The 23,479-nt window shown below is 38.0% G+C and overlaps 1 protein-coding gene across 1 annotated transcript in view; it reads left to right on the forward strand.

Moving 5' to 3' along the window:
• The window catches only part of ADAMTSL1 (ADAMTS like 1), a 199,956-nt gene that overhangs the window by 16,861 nt on the left and 159,616 nt on the right, over positions 1-23,479 (forward strand). The window contains exons 2-3 of the mRNA XM_067315970.1: positions 80-207; positions 13,033-13,078. Coding sequence (XP_067172071.1) covers positions 80-207; positions 13,033-13,078 — 174 coding nt within the window. The remainder of the gene's footprint in view (positions 1-79; positions 208-13,032; positions 13,079-23,479) is intronic.

The following is a 23,479-nucleotide window of genomic DNA, read 5'->3' on the forward strand; positions in this document are numbered from 1 at the left end:
ATATCCATTATAAAGAAGAGTTAAGCTAGCAAAAATAGTTTTTTGTCTTTTTCCTGATTTTTTTTCTCCCTCTCCTCAGAGCTCTAGAACAGCTCGCTCAGAGGAAGACCGAGACTCACTGTGGGATGCCTGGGGTTCGTGGAGCGAATGTTCACGCACTTGTGGAGGAGGCGCTTCGTATTCATTGAGACGCTGCCTGAGCAGCAAGTAAGTTGGTGAATGCTTTTTACTTTACTGATGGGAGAATTCAACCAACCAGTATGTATCAGACCATAAGAAACAATCCATAGAGGTCTCAAACTATGCTGAAATTTCAGTCTCACTGTTAGAAAATAATAGGCTGTGTTTTCATAATTCAGGCAGCCAGCCAACATGTTTGATAAGCCAACACCCCTTTAAAATGTAGTGAGAACCTGTGGAGATAGTTTCCTGCACAGTTTACTTAAGCATACCAAATGCTGTCAGCTACTGGAAAATGAAACCTCTGTACACTTTCACCTTTTCAGCATTAATCCTTTTCATGCACATTGTGACTGCAAGGTGGGCAAGAGAGGGTTGGATACTGTCGGAGAGAGACACTCAAGGTTCATGAGGGGTTAAACAGGATAGGTTTAATGAAGGACTTACACTACAGACTGCACGGGGAGCCCCAGGAACCATGAGAAGTGGTCGCCAATGGGAGGCTGCTGGAAGTATGGGTCAGGGACACAGGCTGGACACACAGACAGGACTTCCCCTGTTGTTCATAAGTGCCCCTTAAATTTACTAGAACTGTTTCCTTATCTCAGCTGTGCTAACCTTGAGTAGCTACTATCCGGGGAAGCAGCTAGACGTTGTTGACAAAACAGAGTATGCATGCCTGGCCCTGATAGGAATTTGGTCGGTGTGTAGTTTCACACGCTGGGGCTGCTACCATGTACTCTGCCCGTCACTGACTCCTCGCCAGGTCTTCCGCAGGTGTTCTCACTACACACATATACTAGACTACAGCTAATTCATTAGTTTTAATGGCCTATAATCTCAGCCACACTGAGAACAAAAAAGCATCATATTGATCCAAAATATCCTGAACTATATAGATAAGAATGACAATTCTCCTGAGGGTATCCTGCAAATTAAATTTCAGGTAAAAAAGTTTCCATATCATCAAATGTTCCCCAGCTGTGAGAGGTAGCATGCCCCAGTGCAACGGTGTAGTTACCCAGAATCAGGCACCCTGGATTTTATTCCTGCCTGGTTACTAAATTGTGATGGAATGCAGACAAGTCACCTGACATCATTTCCACTGACATCATTCCACTATGCTATGTGTAAGTTTGCTTTGCAAAATATTTCTAATAGAAATATTATTTCTATTTACATTAGTAAAAGTAAATGAAATAAACAGAATATAGATGATAAATATTAACACATTCTTGATAAAGAATATGAAGGAAAACTGCAGACCCAAATTTTGTGCCTTATTGCCATCTCTGACACCTTGGATATTGTAATATAAAATAGGTAATATAATTTTCCATCTTGCATATGTTTCTTTCATGTACTTATAAAAATAATGCTAATAAAACAAATCAGGACAGTACACTCCAAAATTGTTTCTTACGTCTAGCATTTAATTCATGATTCTGTTCAGCGATGACAAAAAACAGCACAAGATATTGAATCATAAGGTCAGAATAGAATATTGTGCATTTTAGCTTTATCTGTGGACAATTCAGTCTCCTAGTGCCAGTAATTATTGGGTTAGTAGTGTACAACAATCAGCTGGGAAGGGAAAAGATAAGTAAGGGCATCTACTGAAATCAGTAGGAAGACAGTACTCTTCCATTCCATTCCCATGGGAAAAGCATCATAATAATTTTCACTTTAAAAATTTGGGGCCAAATTCTCATCTCTTGGTAGTTCTGTAGCAAATAGGTGTTCTGCAGAGACCTAGAAATCAGGAATCACAAAGGTAGGAACTTCTTGTCATCAGCCACAGTGTGGATCATAGCTACCATTTTAGACTTAGAAAAATAAATGATCTTATAAATGTTCCTTTTTGTAAGCGTGATGCCCCAGACATATCAGGAGATCTGGGATATCTGTGTAATATGATGGCTTCATGATTACACCTCTGTTCCCTCACTGAAAACTGCCTCAGTATTCCTAAAGTAGAAAAATCTTGGAACTCCATATAGTGCTCTGTAGTATGTGAGCATATGCCATTCCTTCTGTGCAGTCTCTCCAGCTTCTCTTTGATTCTAGTCCCTGAAGGGAACCCTGAAGCTACCCCAGGGAAATAGGGAATAAAGTCATAAATCATAAAGTACATGTCTTTTATATAATAACTTTCTACTGTCCCTTCAGTACATCAGCAATGCTTCCTGCCTTACAAAACAAAATACAAACTTTGGCTCATTAAGAGATGGAAGACCCCTGTTTCAGGATAGGATGCAGGGGTTTAATTAGGTGCACAACTTCCACTAGCCAATAGCAGTAACTTATAAATGCTAAAATTGGAACCTGAATTAGCACAGTATCAAATGTATAATTGTTTTTCCTTTTTTTTTCTGATCTGAATGTAATTACTAATGAAAAACAAGAGTTTTAAATGATAATTTTTGTGCTGGGCAAGCATTTTAAGATGCTAAAAAAAAAGGGGGGGGGGGGAAGCAGGAGGGACCAGAGGAAAGAAAGCCATCCAAACCTTAAAGATTTGGAAATAAGCCTAAATGCACAAGACTTCCAATTCTGGCAAGGGTAGGAAAAAACGTCCAGCTCTTTGGGACAATTTGCTGGTTGGTACAGTTTATCTCATGTATCTGCTATGTATAGTTGCTCAGCAGTATGGAGGAAGATACGATGTATTTTTGACAAATAAAAATTGGCAATATATTTAGTGTTTTGGAACAAATTAATCCTAAATACTTCTCTCCTTGTGACAAATGTTCATAACGTATTACATCTCTTAGTTCTGTATGCAGTGGCTTCCAGAGGATTAAATGAAAAGGAAGAGCCCAATGCATCAACTTTGAAGAAATGCAAAGACTAATTGCCCATTTCTAAACACCATTAAGATATACAACTAAATAAAGGAAACCAGTTTTATTTCCAGCCTTTATTTGCCAAAGTTATGATAGTGCTTGCGTTGTTTGTTTTAGGAACATGCGTTATGCGTAGCCTTTTGCAGACGTGATGAAAAGAATGGAAAGTGCTAGTGTGAAATCCTATTTTCTAGTATTTTAGATGACAAATATTTCAGAGTAGGGGCTCTTGAGTAGTACGTGTACTTCAAACAACTGTTCCTGATTATGCCTAGAAGATTTAGTATGATAGCAATATAAATAAAAAATATGCCAGTCACGTAGGAGTGGTCAGCTTGAGTCGGCCATGAAGCCTGGTATCCTGTTCAAACAGGCACTGCCTGTCCCAGAAGTTACAGTCAGCCCCAGAAAGATGACACTGTGGTAATTACTAGTTAGACACTGTCCTAATCTCAAAGCATGAGACTTTTCACGCTTTCTAATCCTCTTTGTTGGCATTAACTATTTATATCTTGTTATTCACATAAAAGGCCAGACCCCCTTTGAATCTTACAGAGTTGTTTGCCTCGACTCACTTGTGAAAGTGGGCCTCTCATCCTAATCATGTGTTGCACAAAGAGGCATTTATTTTTGTCAGTCCAGAGTGTTTTGCCCTTGAGTTTCAATATTTTTTGATACAAAGCTCAGAAAAGAGAAACTGCTCGTCTGTTTCCTCTCTATCATGAACTGTCATCTGATAAGCAGTGTGCTTCTTATTTTTTTAACTAATACCAGCGAATGTCAAAGTTGAAAACCATGGATGAGAAAGGGGAATGACTGCCATCCTTCTTCAGACTGACAGGAAAGAGGAAAGGTGGAATGACCCCAGGAAAGGCTGAAGGGTCTTCACAGCAAGCTGGTGATACATGTGGCCACAGCAGAAAAGGAGACTGCGCAGGGTGATTCCATGAACACTGGCGAGAATTGTCTGCCCTAGGAAAGCACGGGCTGCCCCTGGACAAGAGACGTGGGGCATGCTGGCATGCTCCAGCTGCTACCATGATGACACTGCGCCACTGACCAAAACCTGTAGAGAGGAAAACCAAAGGCCACTTTTTATTTTCCTGAGGCCCAAACTAGCAACTGTTGTGGCTCTATAAAGAACAGAGTGTTTTTAACTACTGGATACCTTGGCTATAGGCACCCTGGAAATATATAGGCAGAGCAGGTCATTGGGATATGGTCATTGCCATGTTCCTCAGAATCTGGCTTTTATTTATTGCTGTCTCTCTATTGCACAGTCCAGCTGGAGTGAAAATACTAGTATGTCATCCAGGATAGTGATTGATAGTAGTCGTTTGTTCAGTCAAGGTGTTTAATAAGTGTGTATAATGTTTCACATGACTCAAACAGAATGTTAAACGGCTGGATGTTCTTTAGCTACCTGAAATTCATGTGAATTTATTTCTCTTCTTTATATTGGAATATATTTTCAAACCTGAAAGATCCTGATTGAAAAAATATGCTGTGTGTTCCAGAATTGTATTTTACATATTAGCAGAGGTTGCACTAAATATTAAAATTGTTTTGCTGTTTCTAGGCTTGGCAGGATGGTAATTATGATTCTTTCCCTATCTTCCAGAATTATCATCAATTTCTAATAAAATAAGGTAGCAGAGAGCAGAATAGCAGGATCTGCTAGAGCTATGGGAATGATTTTGACAGAAAATAGACAAATAGTCCAGTTTTTCAATCTGCTTAGAAATCCTATCCATTATTGTTGCTGCTGTTTCCAGCTAAAGCATGAAGCAGGGAACAGTTTCTTTAAGTGGACGGCAGAGTGCTAAGCTAGACATGAAGTCCCATGGGTACTGAATCTAAGTTTAAGGGTCAAAATCCATGATCATAACTCTTACCTCTGGAAAATCCTATGTAAACTGTTGAACAGAGTGGAGGTTTTCTGCCCTTAAATGAGTGATACATGTTCAGTAGGGGAGAAAAGTCAACATTAACATCTTCCTGACAAGTTTTCCTCAGCAGTAAAAGTGACAGAGGTAAAAAAAAGAGGGAACTCATGTAAGAGAGTCATAATCCTAGCTTTGTTGAGATGCTTTATGCCAGTTATGTTACTTGCTGGAATTTTTTCCCCTTTTTTCAACTTCCTCCCTTCCTTCCTTCAGCTAATGGCAGCCCTTTGGTAATGCAACCCAACTAGCGGTATGAATGAGTGTTTCCATCCACTCTGCTTGATAAGTTAGCTGAGGTAAGAGATACTATAGGTTGGAAGCTAAGCCCACTGCTGTTGCATATTGCTTTGCTAATGAATTTAGAATTTATTCCGCCATGTGGCTGTGGTCCCTAATTTCAGGGTATAACCACAGACTCTGCTGTCTCAGGGGGATTAGAAAAGTATCTGCAGTATTTCATGTCCATTTAACACTGATAAGTGTGCTGTAAGCATGCAGGTATGGTCCTTTAAACATTGTGAATGAAATAACTGTTCTAGTTTTTGGTCTGCTTCTTTATCAGCCAGTTGTGTTAGTATACGTTACCTTTCATTATGAAGTGATATCAGTGCAGTCTGCTCTAATCCTGGCACAACTAAATTAGGCAACATTATGCCAATTTATAGAATGTTCCATATGCCCATAGGAACTGTTTAATTTACGCATTTTTAGAATGTGCCCTCTGGTACCAGTTTTACAAAGTCTGTAGAATACCCAGCAGAAACATTTTACATAGATGTTTTCATAACTACTAGATATATCCACAAATGTGTTCTAATGAAGTATGCCATGTTATTGAATGGAAGTAAAATCAATGTCATAAAATTCTTAGGTCACTTGTGCTACCAAATGATTTAAGAAGATGGTTCTCATAATCCTCATCAAACCAAGATATTATCAGGGACTATTTCTGTATGCTAGTGTAGTGTATTATTTCATGCAAATGACCTTCAAGGTATCTTAACAGCTCTCTTTTTCTGCTTCAGTTGATAACTCTGTAGCTGTTTTTACTCCACTTTATCAGCAATATCCTTTCTGTACTATAGTGAGTAATTTTAAACATTTGGAAGAAATTTTGAGTATATTTAGTTTATAGCTGTCACTGGATAAAGCCTTGCCAACTAGCACTATTGAAAAAAATAAATTTGTGTTTTATTTACTGTGAGATTGATCAAATCTGTAAATATTAGAATCTTTCCTGCTTTCGTCTGATGGAGAAGCATTTCCATTTTTCCAGAGAGTTTACAATTCCAATTTCAGAAGCAAAAAGCTCCATTCTTGAGTTTGAGTCAATACTATACAAAGCTGCAAATTTCATACAATTCAGAGCAGCACTGTGGTCTTGGAAAAACTGGTTAGTCCCATTGTGCTGTCTTTCCTAATTTTCAGCTGCTGTGCCACAATAAAAGTTGCTAAAATATACACAAACTGCTTTCCCATGTGATCCGTTACTGGAGTTGCCACAGCTGTTATTCTGGGTGAGAAAGTGGACTGTGCTAGAGTGAACGGTAGTCAGAGTTGTTCCTACAGTTGTGAGTGATAGCTATGATCTCCATAAACCTGTTTCTCTATTGAGATGTAAGTCTGTGAAGCCTTCACTTACTTTATATATGGTTTATAAGTCCAGGTTCTCTTGAAAGTTTTTGTATATTCATATCTTTCAATAAATCTGTTTTGAGATATAAGTGAAAAAGAATTAAATCAGCCAGATCTTTGCTTGATGAGAAGTTTTCATAAGTCTTACTACCTATAAAAAAGCTAAGCTGTGATTCTGTAAACCCCAAGCAATAGATTGTACTTGAGAGAGCATGAGCATTTTAGCACCTGTGGGCTAACACACATGGTTCAGATTCAGGTTCAAACTTCCTCAAAGCATGGGGAACTAGAGTTTCTGTTTAGCACATTCATTTCATAAAGACCAGCTGCAAAACTTGGATCCACATCTGAGCTCAGGCATGTTCAGATTTGGGGTGTTAGTGCTTTTGGGCTTGCAATGTGTTTTCAATGCTATCTTTGTGCTACAGCAGTTCAGGTGAGGTTTGGTATCATATTTTTTTTCCTCACTGGAACTGTGGAGAGATTATCATTATTTTGCTGAAAATCATTTCTTTTAATTCTTCCTTTTTCATTTTGTGCCTTTCTTGACTGTTGAGCAACTGAAAAATATTTGCAACTGTAATGGTTTTCTGTATATATATGATATGCATTGTATGTGTAAGTCTAAAAACTGAAGACACTTTCTAAAAATTCTTAAGAAAAGCAAAAACACTGCAGTGACAAACAAACCAGAGAGATTAGATGTATGAAAATAAACAGTCTTCTGAAAGCACTCTGGCCTATTTTTTTTCCCTTTCTTCCTTTATTTTTATCCAATTTTATTTTTGCTATTTTAATTGGATTGGCTGGTCATGTTTTACTGAGGGTTTAGAGAGTATTATTTACTAAGCTATTACTTAGGGGCAATCCAGCTAGTAATCCAGCAATAATGAAGTAAAAAATGCCATGCAGTCCATTCCACTCATCAGTTTGTAGAGCACAATTCCAAGGTCTGCCTTACTTTTAAGTAAATTTGATGCCAAACTTAAACTCCAAGAGTACATAGAAGCTACCCAGAATAAGAGTGCTGAATGAGTAAACTCTGTTAGAGTTGCAGCTTATTGCTGTTTCTGTAGCATTCATAATGAAATTCTCAAAATTTAACCATTCCCCTCACCAAACTTCTAGAATTTCAAATGAAATTGTGACTTGAGCCTAATCTTGCCTTTAGCATGTAAAGGCTTATCTTTACAAGTCAAGAGATGAACTATCTTCCTCTGGGCCCTATGCTGTTCTGGCTACACTGCTAATAGTAATCAAGTTGGTTTATCATTAGCCAGGCTAGCTAGCTTTAGGTCACCTTGGTTATTCTTGCATGATAGCCTACAGTATAAACAAAATGTTAGCAGAAGTTGGATGACTTTCTGTAGGAAGCATTCAACCCTCAACTTCAAGAAGCATCAAATAACCAGAAACAAATAGTTGTTTTCTACTAACATCAGCATTAAAAGGCCTTTGCCTTGGAGAAACAGGCACATGTCATTCAAACACACATGTCATTCAAATTCTGAAAGGCTCAATCTACAGCTCAGGTTTTGGTTCAAGCTATGTGTTAAATAAAGCTGTTTTTTCTTACTGTTTTTCTAACACTCTCTCTTTTATACTATGTATGGTTAGATTCCATAGTGTGATCCCTGAATCAATCTTCAGCAATTCTGTTGGTTCCAGTGAGTTTATTCTAGATTCACAGCAGGGTCTCATAGAGTAAGGTATGGTATGGTGTTTACTTATGCTAGTCCCATGCTCATGTCCATCACATACACAAGGGTCAATGTTTATTTAGTTTTAATTATGATAAATTTTTTACATCAGAAATACTGATTCCCTAATGTCAAGATTGTGGAAAATATTATTTATGCAAACAGTATAATTTCTAATCACTTTAAGTCTCCGATCACTTTCAATTACCTTGTAATCTCACTCTCATTTTAGGTCAGTATTGTCTGCTGCATCCCGTATGTGGGACTTTGGCAGCCAGACATAGGATTCATGTTTTGATTTTCCTAGCTGATTTGCTTCCTGTAGTGACTGAAGGTAGTATTTTGCCTCCTGGTTGTTTATTTTGCTACTTCTACAAAAAGAATATTCATAAGATCTATAATTAAATTTGCCAGGGCAGGTTGGCTTGTGCCCACTTTTCTCATCTTGAAGTTAACTATTCCTGTAGCATTTCTGGTATTTATTTACTTCAACAAGGTGCAGAAGTCTACAGGAGTCTCTTAGTCTTCCAAACCTAAAGAATCAAAAATTTGTACATGCAGACTCTGCTGCATGTCAAAACACACCGGTCTGTGCAACACATTGTGGCAGACAAGTAGCAAAGTAACGAAAGAAAATGGTAACATTTTTACATAGCTTTTCATCTTGCTGTCAGTTGAATGGTTTGAATGCAAAATTAGGCAGACTGTATTAGGGTTTGAAAAAGTGAATTCATATGTTCAGAGAGTCGTGATGCATCTTCTGTTTTCATAATGATTTGATGCCCAAGGCCTGCCCTGTAGCTAAGTTTCCTGTATGGAAAAGGGGGTATAAGTGATTGAATAAACCAGACTCTTTCTTCCCCAGAAAAGGAGAAATAGAGACACCTCAGGATGAGAGGGGTGATAATGCTGTTCAACATTTGGAAGGCAGTTAAGAGCAGCAGGATGAGGAGACGCAAGAGACATGCAAGACTGTTAACATGTGTGAGGCATTGCCACATGCCTATGGGCACCAGAGGAAGCGGAAAACTGACTTAGTCTCTCTCAGATACCATGGAAGGAAAAAGGCCTAGTGTGTTTTTTTCATGGATAGAGTGTAGGAACAAAAATATGCCCTGGAAGAAAGGTTCTTAAGGGGTGTGAAAATAAAGGAGAGTGAGGGTTGTCCAGAATTACAGTTTTCAAATCCCTGTAGTGGACCATTGCATCAAAACTCAGATCCATCAAAATAACCCACCTCTGGCTCCTAGTTGTGTGCTTATGTGGAGCCTTGTTTTTTAAGAAAAGCATTTCAGACTTTGATGACCACTGATGGGGTCCCACTCTGCAAGCCTCTTTCATCACCTTTGGTAATTACAGTTAAAGGCAGCTTTGGCATGGGCTTGTTATTCATTCTGGCACGGATTGTTGAAAGGCTTCTAACTGTAGCTGAGCACAAATACACATCTAGTGCAGACCTTTGAGGGGGGGATTTGAACTAAGTCCCTCTCTAAACTGGAGCCCGAAGAAATAAGTAACAGGGTGTGGAGCTGTTTACATTAAATGAAATGAATATTTTAGTGTATTCAAAGTTGTTAACCTCTCAAAAACTTTACTGGCTAGGTGGACTAAGTTTGAAGGATGAAAACTGATTCCTAATAGCTTATTTTTCTTTCACGGTGACATGATAATAATTCCATGTCAAGCCAAACCCCCAGCTACCTCTTTCCTCTGCAGAATCCACTGCCATGTATGCCTGATAATACAGAACACTGTAGAAATATCTCTTATTGCTCCCATTTGTCGTGTGCCCACCAACTTGCCCCTCTGGATATTTTCTGCCCTTTCCTGGTGGCGATGTGGATTGCTTGGCCTAAAGAATTCTTATTTGTATCCTGCGGAGATCAGAGGATGTGATGGCTGTGTGTCATTACATGATCTTCCTGGTCTGCTGTGATCCTTCCTTGCAGGGTTAAATGCTATGTACTGTGACATACTGCAAAGTATCCACACTGAAACATAGGATCTATACCATTAATTTGGACCCTGCCTAGAGGAGAAAATCTAGTCTAGTCTAATATCATACAAGGTGGTGTGCATTTCTCCCCAGCAGGATTAAGTTCCCCAGATGGTTTCAGCTTCCCTATTTTAAGCATAGACATGTTCAGAAATAGAACTTACATTCAAAAATCAAGATTTATTCCCCTGAAAAACTTTTATTTAAATATGCAATATTTTTCTTGAAAGTCTATCTAACAAGCTATTTTCTGCAAATCCCATGAATTTGAATCCAGAGGTAGATACCTGAGTTCAAGAGAATCTGGAATGTGGTCTGGAAGTAGTGTTGATCTGAAACAAATTACTTAGCAAACCTGTGAAAATATATCAGCTCAAGCTGAAAGCAGTTTGCATGCTTTTGATTGATGGGTGATAACTGGCAAACTAATAAGCTTTAAAAAAATCAGAAAGCTTGATCTTGGAGGGTAGACAAGTGGGGTATTTTGCAAGACTGGTTCCTAGTATTCATGAATCATCACAGCACTATCTACATCCAAAATTGTACATTTGTTCTGAACAACCCTGGCCATTAGCCAGAGGAGGGAAACTGGGAGAAAAATCTCAGTAGTACTGTAGCATATGTCTAATGAAAGTACCTAGTGCAAAGAATAAGCAAAAAATGGTATTTGCTTAAAATCAGACAATACGAAGAAACTGTGAAAATAATGTGGGGCATCTGATAGAAAGGAAGTTTAAATTTCCATGGCTGTTCAGTGGTTATGAGGTTAATAAATTACGGTAATTGAAATGGCAATAACAGCAGGTCTGTGTGAAGCAAAGACATGTTTGAAGCGTTGTGTGGCATTCATGAGAGACAGATGGGGTATGTGTCAAGCTCACTGAATAAGCTACTCAGTGTGGTTGATTCATGGTGCAAGGCCTGCACTAGGACTGCCTGTGTGTGTCATAATATACTTGTTCTCTGCTATCTATTGGTGTAAATCAAGAGTACTTCTACTGAATGCTGTGCAGTGTGAATAGCTATAGGTTTGGGCTGCACCAGAATATCTCTATCAGTTTGCGTACATTACTCAGGAAAGCCTGGGAGGGGGATGGAATGATTTGGTTTGACTTGACTTTTAATGCCAATATTGCTATACTAGTTCATAGCCTACTGTGGATATTATTTTTGCTATTGTACTGCTAAAACTGTTTCTCCGAGTGCTGGGTATCCTGTGCACATTTTTCACTTCTGCCCATGCTTGCAATGGTCAAAATTTACTTGAATCAATAGCATAACACTACAAAAGCATTGCGCTAGTGATACATCTATTATGTTTTTGACAGCATTATTTATGTGCTAAATGCTATGGAACAGAGCTTTTTATGCTTATATTTTTTGTGCTCTTCTGAAAGAATGATAGATTTTATTTTCTTGCTTATCTTCTCTTGCAGTCATTTACACCACTGTGATATATTTGCAAAATGAATTTTTGCCCATGTTTTGTACTCACACAGGTGTAAATGACTGTTGGAGGAATTTCACAGTTAAGTCATATCTGTTTTCAGGTATGTGGAGATTGGTGGGAGGAAGGATGGTTTCAATAACTTAAATGAAATCAATTCAGCTTATTCTAGAGTTAAGTCAGTATGGAAAATGTTCTTCAATCTTTAAAAAAGAGAGAAAAAAGAACTCACACAAATGCATGCAGATGCTGTCCTTTCTCTTGGATAGTTCAAAAATGTTCTGGATTTAAAACTTTAGCCTTGGCAGGCATTTAGTCCTCAAGGAATGTATGCTTTGTTAAATCCTGAAAAAAAAGTTGCGAAATTAAGAAATAAAAAATGTAAGGAATTCTATTCTGTTGAAGGATAATTTTTAAAAGCCAAATCCTGCATTCTGACCTCCACTGGGTATTCTCTCTGAACTCATAAAACATATGGAACTCTAGCTAAGGTCAAATACTCAAAATATACACCACTGTGTGCTAAAAACATATATGGATCTTGACCTTTCTTCTGGGAGCCCTGTTGGCACCAGAACTGGTATGGGTCTGCTGTGTGGGAGGAGGAGGAAAGCCTTGGCAAGCACACGCAAAGGAACGTGTAGACCTTGACATCTGCAGACCCCAATGGCTTTTTGGATACATTCTGCATTCTGCAGCAGGGATCTGGGAGTAGAGTGGGGCTGGTGGACTGGTAGAAAATTTTATGGTCTCCTTCCCCATATTAAAGGAAGAAGCGGTGTGAACACTGGGTAGCTATCCTATTTTTCACACCTCTGTGGAAAGGCTTCCTTCCTCCCACTACACAGATTGTTCCCCAGCAGACAAAGCCCAGCTGCTCCAGCTCTGTGTCAGTGCTAAGGCATGTGCCTAGGTACACACGCAAAGGTGTACGGTTGCGAAATCATTGCAGTTAGCTGGGAGACACAGGTCAACATTAATGTGATTAAGATGTTGACCGCCAGCTAAGCTCTGAACGCTGGCCTGTACCTCATTTACAAAGTGATGCCACTGTCAAGAAACCCATTTTTAAGCAAAGATAGGAAATTGGAGAGTAGTGGAATTCACACCTAAATTTTCGTATGTGGGCAGAGAGTCTTTAACTTTTGGAAAGATGGCTGGTGGGGGGATTAAGAGCTTAGAGATCCTGAGAAGAAAAATGTTGGTACAGTAAACATTATGTGTTTGATTTTTGTATTCAGCTATTAATGCTTTTGGTTTTGTTTTTAATTTTTGGACACAGGACCTGTGAAGGGCGAAACATCCGATACAGGACATGCAGCAATGTGGTAAGTGAAATATAGCTATGATATAATACAAATCATCACACATGATAGTAATGTCCATATAACGTAAAACAGTTCAGTAGTAGTGTGATAACAGTAATACCATAGCTAGCTAAACTACTTTCGTATCACAGGACTGCTGGCAAATCTTTCTGTGTTTCTTGAAAGCTGGAGTGGTTATGGCATAGCATGATGCTAAAACTGTTTGGATGGGATTGCCTTTCTCAGCAGAGTGTCAGTGAAGCTTCAGACCAGCTCTGCATAACTACCCTGGCAGAGTCGAAGACCACTCAGATTCCAAGTATTGCTTTGGTAACTGTCCGGTTCATCATGGGCAGTCTGTCAGGCTTGAAGATTAAGCTGTTAAGGACTGAAGACAAGTTAGTAAAGATACATCTTATTATTCACCTGTGCCCATCCAGTGTTGGAATTAAGTAGAATGTCTTAGTAAAGCAGTTTTTGATGGCCCACTCTAGCGTTATGGTCTTGCCAAAGGCTTTTGCTTTTTTTTTTTATAGTAGAATGTGATTTTTTTAATACAATAAAGTAAGAAGCTTCAAGGTCTGTTCTCACCAAGGTGAAAGTATGTTTTCACTGGTGAAAGTGGAAGTAAAGACTTTAATATGGAAAGTTCTGTTGTGTGCCAAGAGCTGTAAAAGCTCTCAAATTACTCAGAGCAACGTCAGTTCCACCAGTAAAGATGGAAAATGAAGTCAAACTTTCGCTGAGCCAATCTTTCTTATGCCTGATAGGGACAAACTCAGAAGCCTTTCAATAGGTGCTTTGTCTGCAAAAGTTAAAAAGTTAAAGTTAAAAAACTGAGTATGTTCCCTCAGATTTGCCTTATATTCTCTTTAACAGACCACAGTTCACAATGCAAAGTATTGCTTGCTTGTGTTTGAATTCTCATCTCCCATGCAGTAAGAATTATGACCTTCTTTCTCACACTTCTGCCTCAGAAGTTGATTCTGGGGTCATTGAAACTTCCCATCAGTCTAGACATCTGCTTCAATAACTGACAATGACAGTCAGTAAATAGGCCTGCTGGCTGACTTCACAGTCCAATTTCCAGCTGTGAGGCACTTAGGCTACACCACCACCTTTAAGAAAATTGGAAGGTCAATTTCTGTCATTCAAGTCGCATGCTATAACACTATTGAATATGACATAGAAAAAAAGAGACAGTGTTTAAAGCCAATTTGGCTTAAATGAGACTCATGAGCTTTATTTTGGTTTGTGAGTGCATGCAGATTGTAACGGTCCCTTCCTGCTCCTGACCTCCTCTTGGGTACATTGAGAGAAGTGAAATATACTAGCATCCTACTCTCCTGGCATTTGTTATTGCTGGATCACCCTGGTTAGAGGCTAGGATTTTACCTATGTTGCAACACTTGTTTTGGAATTGTTGAGCTGAACTTTCCAAGATAAAGAAAATTTTTTAATATATTTTTAGCTTAGGTTCTGTTTTGGGCCTGTGAGCCTGGACAGTTTTCCTACAAATTAAACCTTGCATAGTTTTGCCAGGAAATTCCTTAACTTACCTTCTATTTGACAATAATGGCTCCAGACTTCACAGCATATCACTGAGGCATCCAGCTGCAGAACTCTCTTAATTATACAACCCCAAATAATTCAAAATGAAACTTTCAAGGTGCTTTACTCTGCTGAAATCAGTGGCATGTTTGCCACTGAGTTACGAAGACCCAGGATTACATTTATAATTTGTAACCCCTTTTATTGGAGACTATAAAAGACGGATTGTGTTACCCTGTTCTCTTAAAAAAAGAACGCAATGAGTTTTCATTTAGTTGTTTTTGCTAGACTTCCAAACTAGAAATAATTCAAACTATATCCTCAAGCTTTCGACTGCATTAGACTTCCATCAGGCCTTTCAGATACAGCTTTATGCCATTAGGAAAGTACTTAGCTGTATTCACTTTGCAGGCATCTGATTTCAGGGGAAAGCGTTTTCTATTTTTTAAGTACGCTGAATCTTTGATTCAGGTGTTATAACCTTCCATTTATCATCTTTACTATTCTGAGATACTGTACACCAGTATTCCCACTATCAGTCACTGCAATGGCACTGCTACCATGATCAGCAGCAGAAACTGTGGCAGGATCCTGCCATGGGCAGTGGTGGCCCTTAGCCCTGTGTTTGGTACCACTCTGAAGTACTTTGTGCAGAACTAGTGGAAACCTAAAACAGTTTGGGAGCCCTTGACGTGCATCTCTGTTCTGAAATTCTCTCTGTTGCTGAACTGTGTAGTTGTACTGCTGAAATATTGTCAGTCTCTTTAGAATTCAGAATGATAAAAACAATCTTCTTTTTAATGAAGTCCACCATATTTCCCTCCAAAAATCCAAGGATGCACACACACAAATCAGGTCTTGGAAGCAATTAGTTTTATGACTTGTTGTAGAATTCTGCTGGAAAAGACACACAATCATGTATGTATTTTTGTTTACTCAGACTTTCCCATTTAAGATTCCATTCAAAAAGACATTTGAAAATCAGGAGGCCAGACCCAGAGAGACCTACATTTACATCTATGCTGAACCACAGTCTGTCACTGGAGGGTGAGAGTAAACCTCCCATTTTATCCCTCCAAATGAAGCTCGCCTATCACACATTGTGGAAATTTCTTTTTTTTTCCTGAGGAAATCTGTGTCCTGAAATGTGAGCTTTCATTACCACTAGCTTATGCATAAATTGAGTGCTCTTGTTATTATTCATAAAATAACTAATCCTTTTATTTTCTACAAGCCATTTTCTCTGAATTGACGTGCCTTTGTTGATATGATTGTCTTCCTGCAGAAAAGGATGATAGTCGCATAAAATAAAAGCAAACTATTTGGAAGGTGAAATCAGAGAAACGGAAAAATAGTTCTTGGAGTTTGGCAATGAACACATTTTCATAGGCATTATCATTTGCAAGATTTTGCTACAGCTGGTTTTAATTTATCCTGAAATTAAATTACAGGAAAAAAAAAGGGAATGGAATTTAAAAAAAGAGAGAGGAAAGGGGAGAGAGAGGTGCATCCATTTCTTAAGTGACCTGTATTTTTCTAGGGATATTAAACCCTTTTGCACGGTAGACACTGTAAGAGGGACTGATACTTCTGTCTATAAAGCTTCTGTGCAATTCCTAAAAGAGTAAATCTGATTCAGTGAGTTTGCTGCTTGCATTGCCTGGTGATGATCATAAAATGGAAAGATCTGGGGTATGAAGCCACACGTGTAAATAGTGAAAGAAGGAATGAGGGAATCTGAAGATGATTTAGGATTGAATTACATCAGTCTTTTTTCTTCTTACTATTAGTATTGATTCCAAGTATGTTTCCAATGATTTTAGAATGTAACCATGGAGGGAGGGAGGATTTTTCATTAGAGAATTATTCTGAATGCAATAAAAACATGTTTCTGTACCTAGCTGGATTGCCATATTAAACACTATGCAAAATAAACAAAAAATTTTCAAACTGTGAGCAGAATTTTTAGAGTGGACTTTTTTTTTCTTTTTTAGCTATCACACTCTCAGTTCTTTCTTCTGGGTGTACTCTCAGTTGTCAGGTTCTCTTCAACTTTTGTATAAGGCTGTCATGCTACCTTGTTTGCCCTGTCTCTTTTTCAATCCGATTGCAACTACTGTAGCATTTTGTGCATTCTCTTCTCTCATTTACACTGAAATCTATCTGAACAAGATTTATTGGAACATACAGTCTTTCTCCCTTCTCTCCTCACCATCTTCAGTTATAAAAACCCTTTTTTTGTGATTGAAAACATGCTGATTTTCCCCTGATATTTTTCCCATTATTACACTGCTTCCTGAGTAAAGCCAGAAAAACTGAGAAGCAGGAGAGCTGACATTCCATTCTCAAAGGTCTTTGCTTTCCATATTTACTTGCTCGTTCCTGTCAACATGATGATGAACACTACAAATAAAGCTGTTCTTGAGATACTGATGATTCAACATGAAAACAAACAATGCCAGAAGTTGCACAGCACTATTAGTTCTTTGTACACAGTTTAGAGCAGTTCCGTAAGTCTAAGATTTAATTTGTAGATGCAAGACCCCATTAATCAAACCACCAAAACTTATAAATATCATTTATAGTTCTTTTTATATACACTTCATTTTCTTCACTTGGCTGAAATACCAACTCTAAATTATAATGACATTCCCCATTCTTTGGCTTGCATTCAGACAAGCTACTTCCATCCCTGTTTCTTATCATCTCATGCTGCTTTTCGTACATGCCAGTGCCAATAGTGTCCATCCCACTTTTGATGAAATTGCACTCTTTTCTTGCCAGGCACCAAAGCCCAGCCTGTTGGAAACTGTTAAACCTAAACTTCCAGATAGCTGTATCGTTGTTCTCAGATGCATTGTACTGGTTTGTGTGTTTGAAAAGCACCATTGCCAGGTGGAATTTTGTCAGACTGACACAGGTGACGAGCAGGATTCAATTTTTCTAACATTTTGTGGGTGCCACATCAGAAATGCTATGTAAAGTCTTTTGCAGTAAAGGCTCCTGGTTTGGACTTTGCAATACAATTTGGTGTTTCCCATCCCTGAATGATCTGCAGTGTGAAGAATTGCTCTGTGGTCCTATTCCAGGGAAAAGAGCAACTATAAGTACTACGTATATCTTCTTACTAACACCAGATTAAGTTCATTTTCAGCTTACTCTTTAAATGAAATGTCTTCCACACTAAGATCATTTATTGTGACTACAGCATGTTCTTCAAAATGCTGGATTTTAATAACTACCGTCTTATTTTTGAACAGGTGCATTTTAAAACCTCAGTGTCACTGTGTCTTGTTTAGGAATTATTTCTTCATACTTGGAAACAAGCTGCTAATAATAGCAGCTTTGATTTCTAGATATGCTTCCTTGTCAGCAAGAAGACTTGTGAGTCTTTGACTATTAAAAAATAGAAAAAAAATTGTTGTCATCCTATGTAAATGCATCAAGAATATTTGTAGACCAGACAACCAGAATCACTTCCGTCACAGTGGCATTTCAGGACTGCTCACTCTGGTTATTTCATAGGATTTAATTGCAGTATTTCTGATAGTAATAAGCTCTTAATTTGCATATCTGTTTTTGATCTATGTGGCATCCATGGTGCTAGTATGAAAGCGCACTGTAGCATTTTATTCTTGTATTTGTTTTTGACTGAAATATTTGAAAGTTTTTTAAGTTGAAACACAAGTTTCATGTTGAATTATTTGCCAAAAATAGGAACATATAATTTCTTCTATTATCTGTCAAAATTGATTTTATAATAATTTCTAATGGCAAACATTCTTGGAGGGTTGGGTTGATATTTCACTGACTGTTACAGCCATCACATCAATCTCCAATCCATGTTCATTTAATACAGATTAGAAGTATATGATGATACTGCTCATTTACCTAATTCATATTATTCACCCCATGCTATTCTCTGTCAGATAAAGCAGTGTCTTGGGATTGTCACAGAAGGCTGTAGTATGGGCCCCACTTGATCTAAACAGTTAGGCATGTGCCTAACCTATTTAGAAGTTCACAAGAGTAGATCAATGAAAAATCTGGCTGTAAGAAACTTTAATTCAAGCAGGTCATTCAACAAGTCTTAAAGGACAAGCAGAGCTTCCATTAAATCCCTAAATCTCCTAAATCTCTGTACTTGCATCTGAAATTCTTATTTAGTCTTGGGCAAACTCCTGGTGGGGGACCTCAGCATTTCTTTCTCAGCAAAGAAATCTGTGCAGCTGACATACAGTATGTGCTTCATGAAACTGGTTCAAAAAGTTGTTCTGTCAGATGCTGCACAGAATAGTCAAATTGTTAGTCATTTTTTGGACACAGGAAAAGTTCCAGGTATAGTAAATCATTCTTGGCCTCTGCAAATATACAAGCATATATATTGTAAACTGTTTTAAGGTTCCTCAACTGTTTCCACCTACTGGAGCCTAGATACGATCTCTTACATTTCACCCACTAAGTAAACTTTAAAAAGCCTGACCCTCTTTTGTCCCATGAAATGTGATCCACCTATCACCATCAAGGGACATCTGGGATTCATCTTATCTTTTCCATTGGTTTGTTGAGTAATAGAAATTGTTTTGAATGGGATTCAAGCATGGCAGAACTCCATGGACCTTATGAATTACAAAAGGGCCAAATAGGAGGTCAGGTTAAAAAAATTTTTTTGGACTTGAGGAAGTGAATGAAGCTGTAATAATATGGCCAGGATTAGGTGGTGCCTAAGAGGTGAAGATGAAACTTCTCTGTTTATTTTAAAATAGGTTTCATACATCAAAGGGATTTCTGACCATCTTTAAAATGATGTGTATTTTCATCAAAATGGAGGAAACCTTGACCTGATAGGATGAACTGAGATTGCAGGTATCCAGCACAGGCTCAGTGTTTCAGAAATATCCCATGAGCCTTCACAGTTTGAAGGTCATGAAACAGCCATCTAGGACTCACAGAGTTAGTGGAGGAACAGTTGTTTCTCATTCATTAAAAATTTTCTTCCCTAAAAAGCCATAATGAATAGGAACCTTGAGCAAGAATAGACTAACATGAATCTCTCAATTTATTCTTTTTTTCTGTTTCTTTAAGGAGTATGATGGCAGTGCTCCCTCATATATGTAGGTACCTACACATAATTTCCAAAAGAAAACTGAAACAGTATGATTTGAATATATGACCAAGCCGGAGTAACCTGAAGACTACTATACTGCTTTTGCAGTCAGATGCCAGTGATGCTTCAGGTTGCAAGCCAGATCTCCTAGCCAGAACTTCAACCAGTTCTCCTAGCAGAACTAAATAGCCCACATCAAGATATGCTACCTTGGGCTCAACACTACTCTAACTTGGCCCTTGACTTCTGGCTGTCACAAAATATTGGCACACTTGTGTCTGTCTACCTCTTTATTGCACAGGTAGGCATACTACATACTGCTAGATAGATTACTTTTCCAGGATTAGACCCTCAGGTGGAGTAAAGTAGAACTTCACTCAAACCAATGAAGCAATGCTAACTGACAGCTACAGAAGATCCTCTACCACCAAGCCCCCACACACGTGCTGAAAGTCATCTGATTTTTCAAAAGGGGAAAGATTTTGTGAAGTTGGAGTCTATGGTTTCTCCTGACCAGGAGCCAACACTGGAGAAATAAGGCACAGAAAAGCTATGACAAAAAGGGAAACGCTCTTATATAAAGGTGCGAGAAGTGTTTAGAACGAAATAACAATTTACTGCTTGAACAAATTTGCAGTAAAACACTGTGACTTTGCCTTATCTGCTATTTCAGCAACTAGAACACTCATTTACAAGCTGCAAGGTTATATCTGTATTTCTTTATATGACTGCACAAAGCCCGGCACGAAGAGGCTCTGGTCCCCACTGACATATAATACAAACAATAAATAATAAGTTTAAAAAGCCAAAACAAAACATAGACAAGAGATTAATAAACAGAGCCAAGTTCTGTACAGTTTTCACTTTTACAGTCTCAATAAGCTATGTCTAATGAAGGGTAATATTTGTGCAATAACATTTCTTAACATTGTCCTTTTCAGTATAAAAAACATTACACAGATCATGCAAGTGTTATGTGTGTAGGTGCAGGTACATGTGATTTCCTAACTGAAAGAAAAGTTCACTAAAAAATTCCCTAAGGGAATGGGGTCTACAAGGCCCTGAGGCAGATTTAGGATTTAGGATCTGAGCAGGAAGAAAGTGGTGGGCCAGACTCTCACCCCTTTTAGTATCTGTGTGCCAAGATAAGTATGCATCTCTGCCTTTATGACTGCTTGAATGTATTCTTTCAATGGCTTCAAGTTTCACATGAAAACTTTTTTAAACACAAGATCTACTATTTAAATCCATTGTTTTATTTTGATCGTGAATCAAAGAATGGAATTATTTAACATTTGGTCCTTGTCACCTGCCGTGTCCTGAAAGCTTGTTATGTTGACCGTACATTTTTTATTTCTTTGATTTAAAAATAAAATCCTACCAAACAAACATGGTATTGAATCCTGTACAAAGCAGGATTATGCACTCTGTATGTTGTGTATTTTACTGGGCCTTTCTGTCTTTGTAAAAATAAAGCTCTTGCAAGCCAGGAAGTTTGGAAGGCAGAGCCAAGCTTGAACCAAAGAAGAGAGTTGGCTTGGATCTCTGAGACAAGCATAAGCCAAGCCATTAGACCTGACTGTATTCGCTTACGGAAAGAAAAATTCAGAGAATAGTATGCACCAGAAGATTTTGTGGCAGGAAGTAAGGCCACAGTGTTCCTCAATTCTTGCCTCTTCCATACTGAAAATAGAGCTAAACCAGGTCTTGGGTCAAGCTATAATTGTCATCATCATCCTCTGTTTAAAAGGAGAACAGAAAATTCATTTTTTCTTTGAATTACATAGCTATGGAGGAATAATGAATCTCCCAAATGTTTTTCTATTCTTTTCACTCTGTTCTGTTGCCCAAACTTTGCTCCGTGTCAGCAGTTTGCCCAGATGACAAAACAGACTGATTTGCCTATAATTTCTTCTGGAGATTTTAAAATAAAATTGAAATGCATCCAACATTTACTTTTTCTTTTATCTTTCATAACACTTGAACAGAAAAGCTGTATGCTGTCTGAGCCCTCTTGCAGTAAAATTCCAGTTATGAGCTTGGACTTTCAGCTTTTGCTTCCAAAGAGAATGAATGAGCTCTGCTTTATTGCCCATTGGTATACATTTTCTAGAGCAAGTTTTGGTCTGATTCCTTTTTTTCCAGGTAGGCCTTAATCCATTTAGCCTCTTGTAGCAATAGGACTGTTTCTTTATACTTAAGCACCAGAAGAACTTTTGGCTAGAGCTTGACCCATGTTATCCTTGGGCAACATCACAGTCAAAGACAAAGCAAATTAACTGAAAATTTGCTCTCATGGTAGAAAGCAAATTAACTAAAATCTGTAGCTTCAGGCTATGGCTTGTATCTGTGCATAGTTCACTATAAGAAGTGTTTGCAATGGTGTGATCCAACATCATTCACCATTCAAACATAATGGACGTAACCACATTGCTACTGTGGAGTTAATGGGAGGACAGATTGGTTATTCTGGGTTGCAGGCAAGAGTATATAAATGATACATTTATAGCCAAGCTTCTCCCATTTTGCTTCAAGGAGAGATCTGAAAGTTTTATTTTTAGAAGAGGTTTTATTTTAGACCTTATTACTACACAACGATGCTTTAATGTGATAAAGTGACATGCAATCCCCCCAACATTCTTACTGAAAGGTGTAATAATTTGCCCTGTTTAAAAGAAGCATCAAAGAGGGAATTAAGATGTAGAGAAAGATCTGGGAAACAGAGGTGATCTTTTAAACCTGAGCAGAGGTATTTTGCCTTAAAAGCAGCACAACTTTCCTATGAGGGAAGATAGGTTTGTGAATTAGGTTGTTAATAAAGTTGTTAGAATTTCTATAGGATGAAAGAGCTATTTTGAGGACAGGCAGAGAATACAGAAATCTTATAAGAATATTCTTTGATTATGTATTTTAATATATGGCAAAATACTTTCCCATCAATTCTATAATCCATATTTATGCCCACCCATAAATACGGCGTAATGCTCCCATGAGGAGCAGATTTCCTTGCAGCAGCAAAATGGAGGACTGTGGGGCCTTAATAATCTAGCATAGCCATGTTGCCAACACTTGCCGTTTTATCACACTTCTCATGATATTTAATGCTTTTCCTAAGGCTGCATTCTTGTAATTATGTGGGAAATTCAGGTTACTTCTGAAAAAACAATGAACTTCCAGCCTTTGTGGTTGATTGCTGAGGAAAACTTGAAAATATCAGTCCTCAAGGATCAGAAACTGGAAAGGAGATAAAAAGAGCTTATGTTTATTTTGTCTGAAATCTCATGATTTTAAAGCTTTACTTTCTTGAATACTTGACTAATGATTTTCAGTGCTAAATCATGGCAAGAAAGTATCTGTGGGCAAAAAAAGCCTTATGTTCTCATCTCAGTGAGAGAAATTAACAAAAGACTTTTAAGTAGCATGAGTGATCTTTGTTTTTTTTTTATCAGAGAATGGTGCAGAGTGGGGTATTTGTATTTGTGTTTGGTGCAGAGTAGGGTATATATGTCTCACAAACCTCCCAAAGGATTAACAATGGGATTTTTTAGAGGTTTACTCAGCAAAATCATACGTTACTGATTATGTGAGCTATGAAATCTTAGCCTCTTTTAAGTTGAAGAAATACAAATGCATATACCATTTTTGTTGTGTTTTCTGTTGTCTCATTGCTCTACCAACTCATTTAGGTCACTGGGGGAAAAAAGCTTGTGAAAAATGCTTAAATAAACAAACAATTGAATCAAGTGATTTTTTACTTTCTCTCC

Source organism: Apteryx mantelli, chromosome Z (assembly GCF_036417845.1).
Source record: "Apteryx mantelli isolate bAptMan1 chromosome Z, bAptMan1.hap1, whole genome shotgun sequence".
NCBI lineage: Eukaryota > Metazoa > Chordata > Aves > Apterygiformes > Apterygidae > Apteryx > Apteryx mantelli.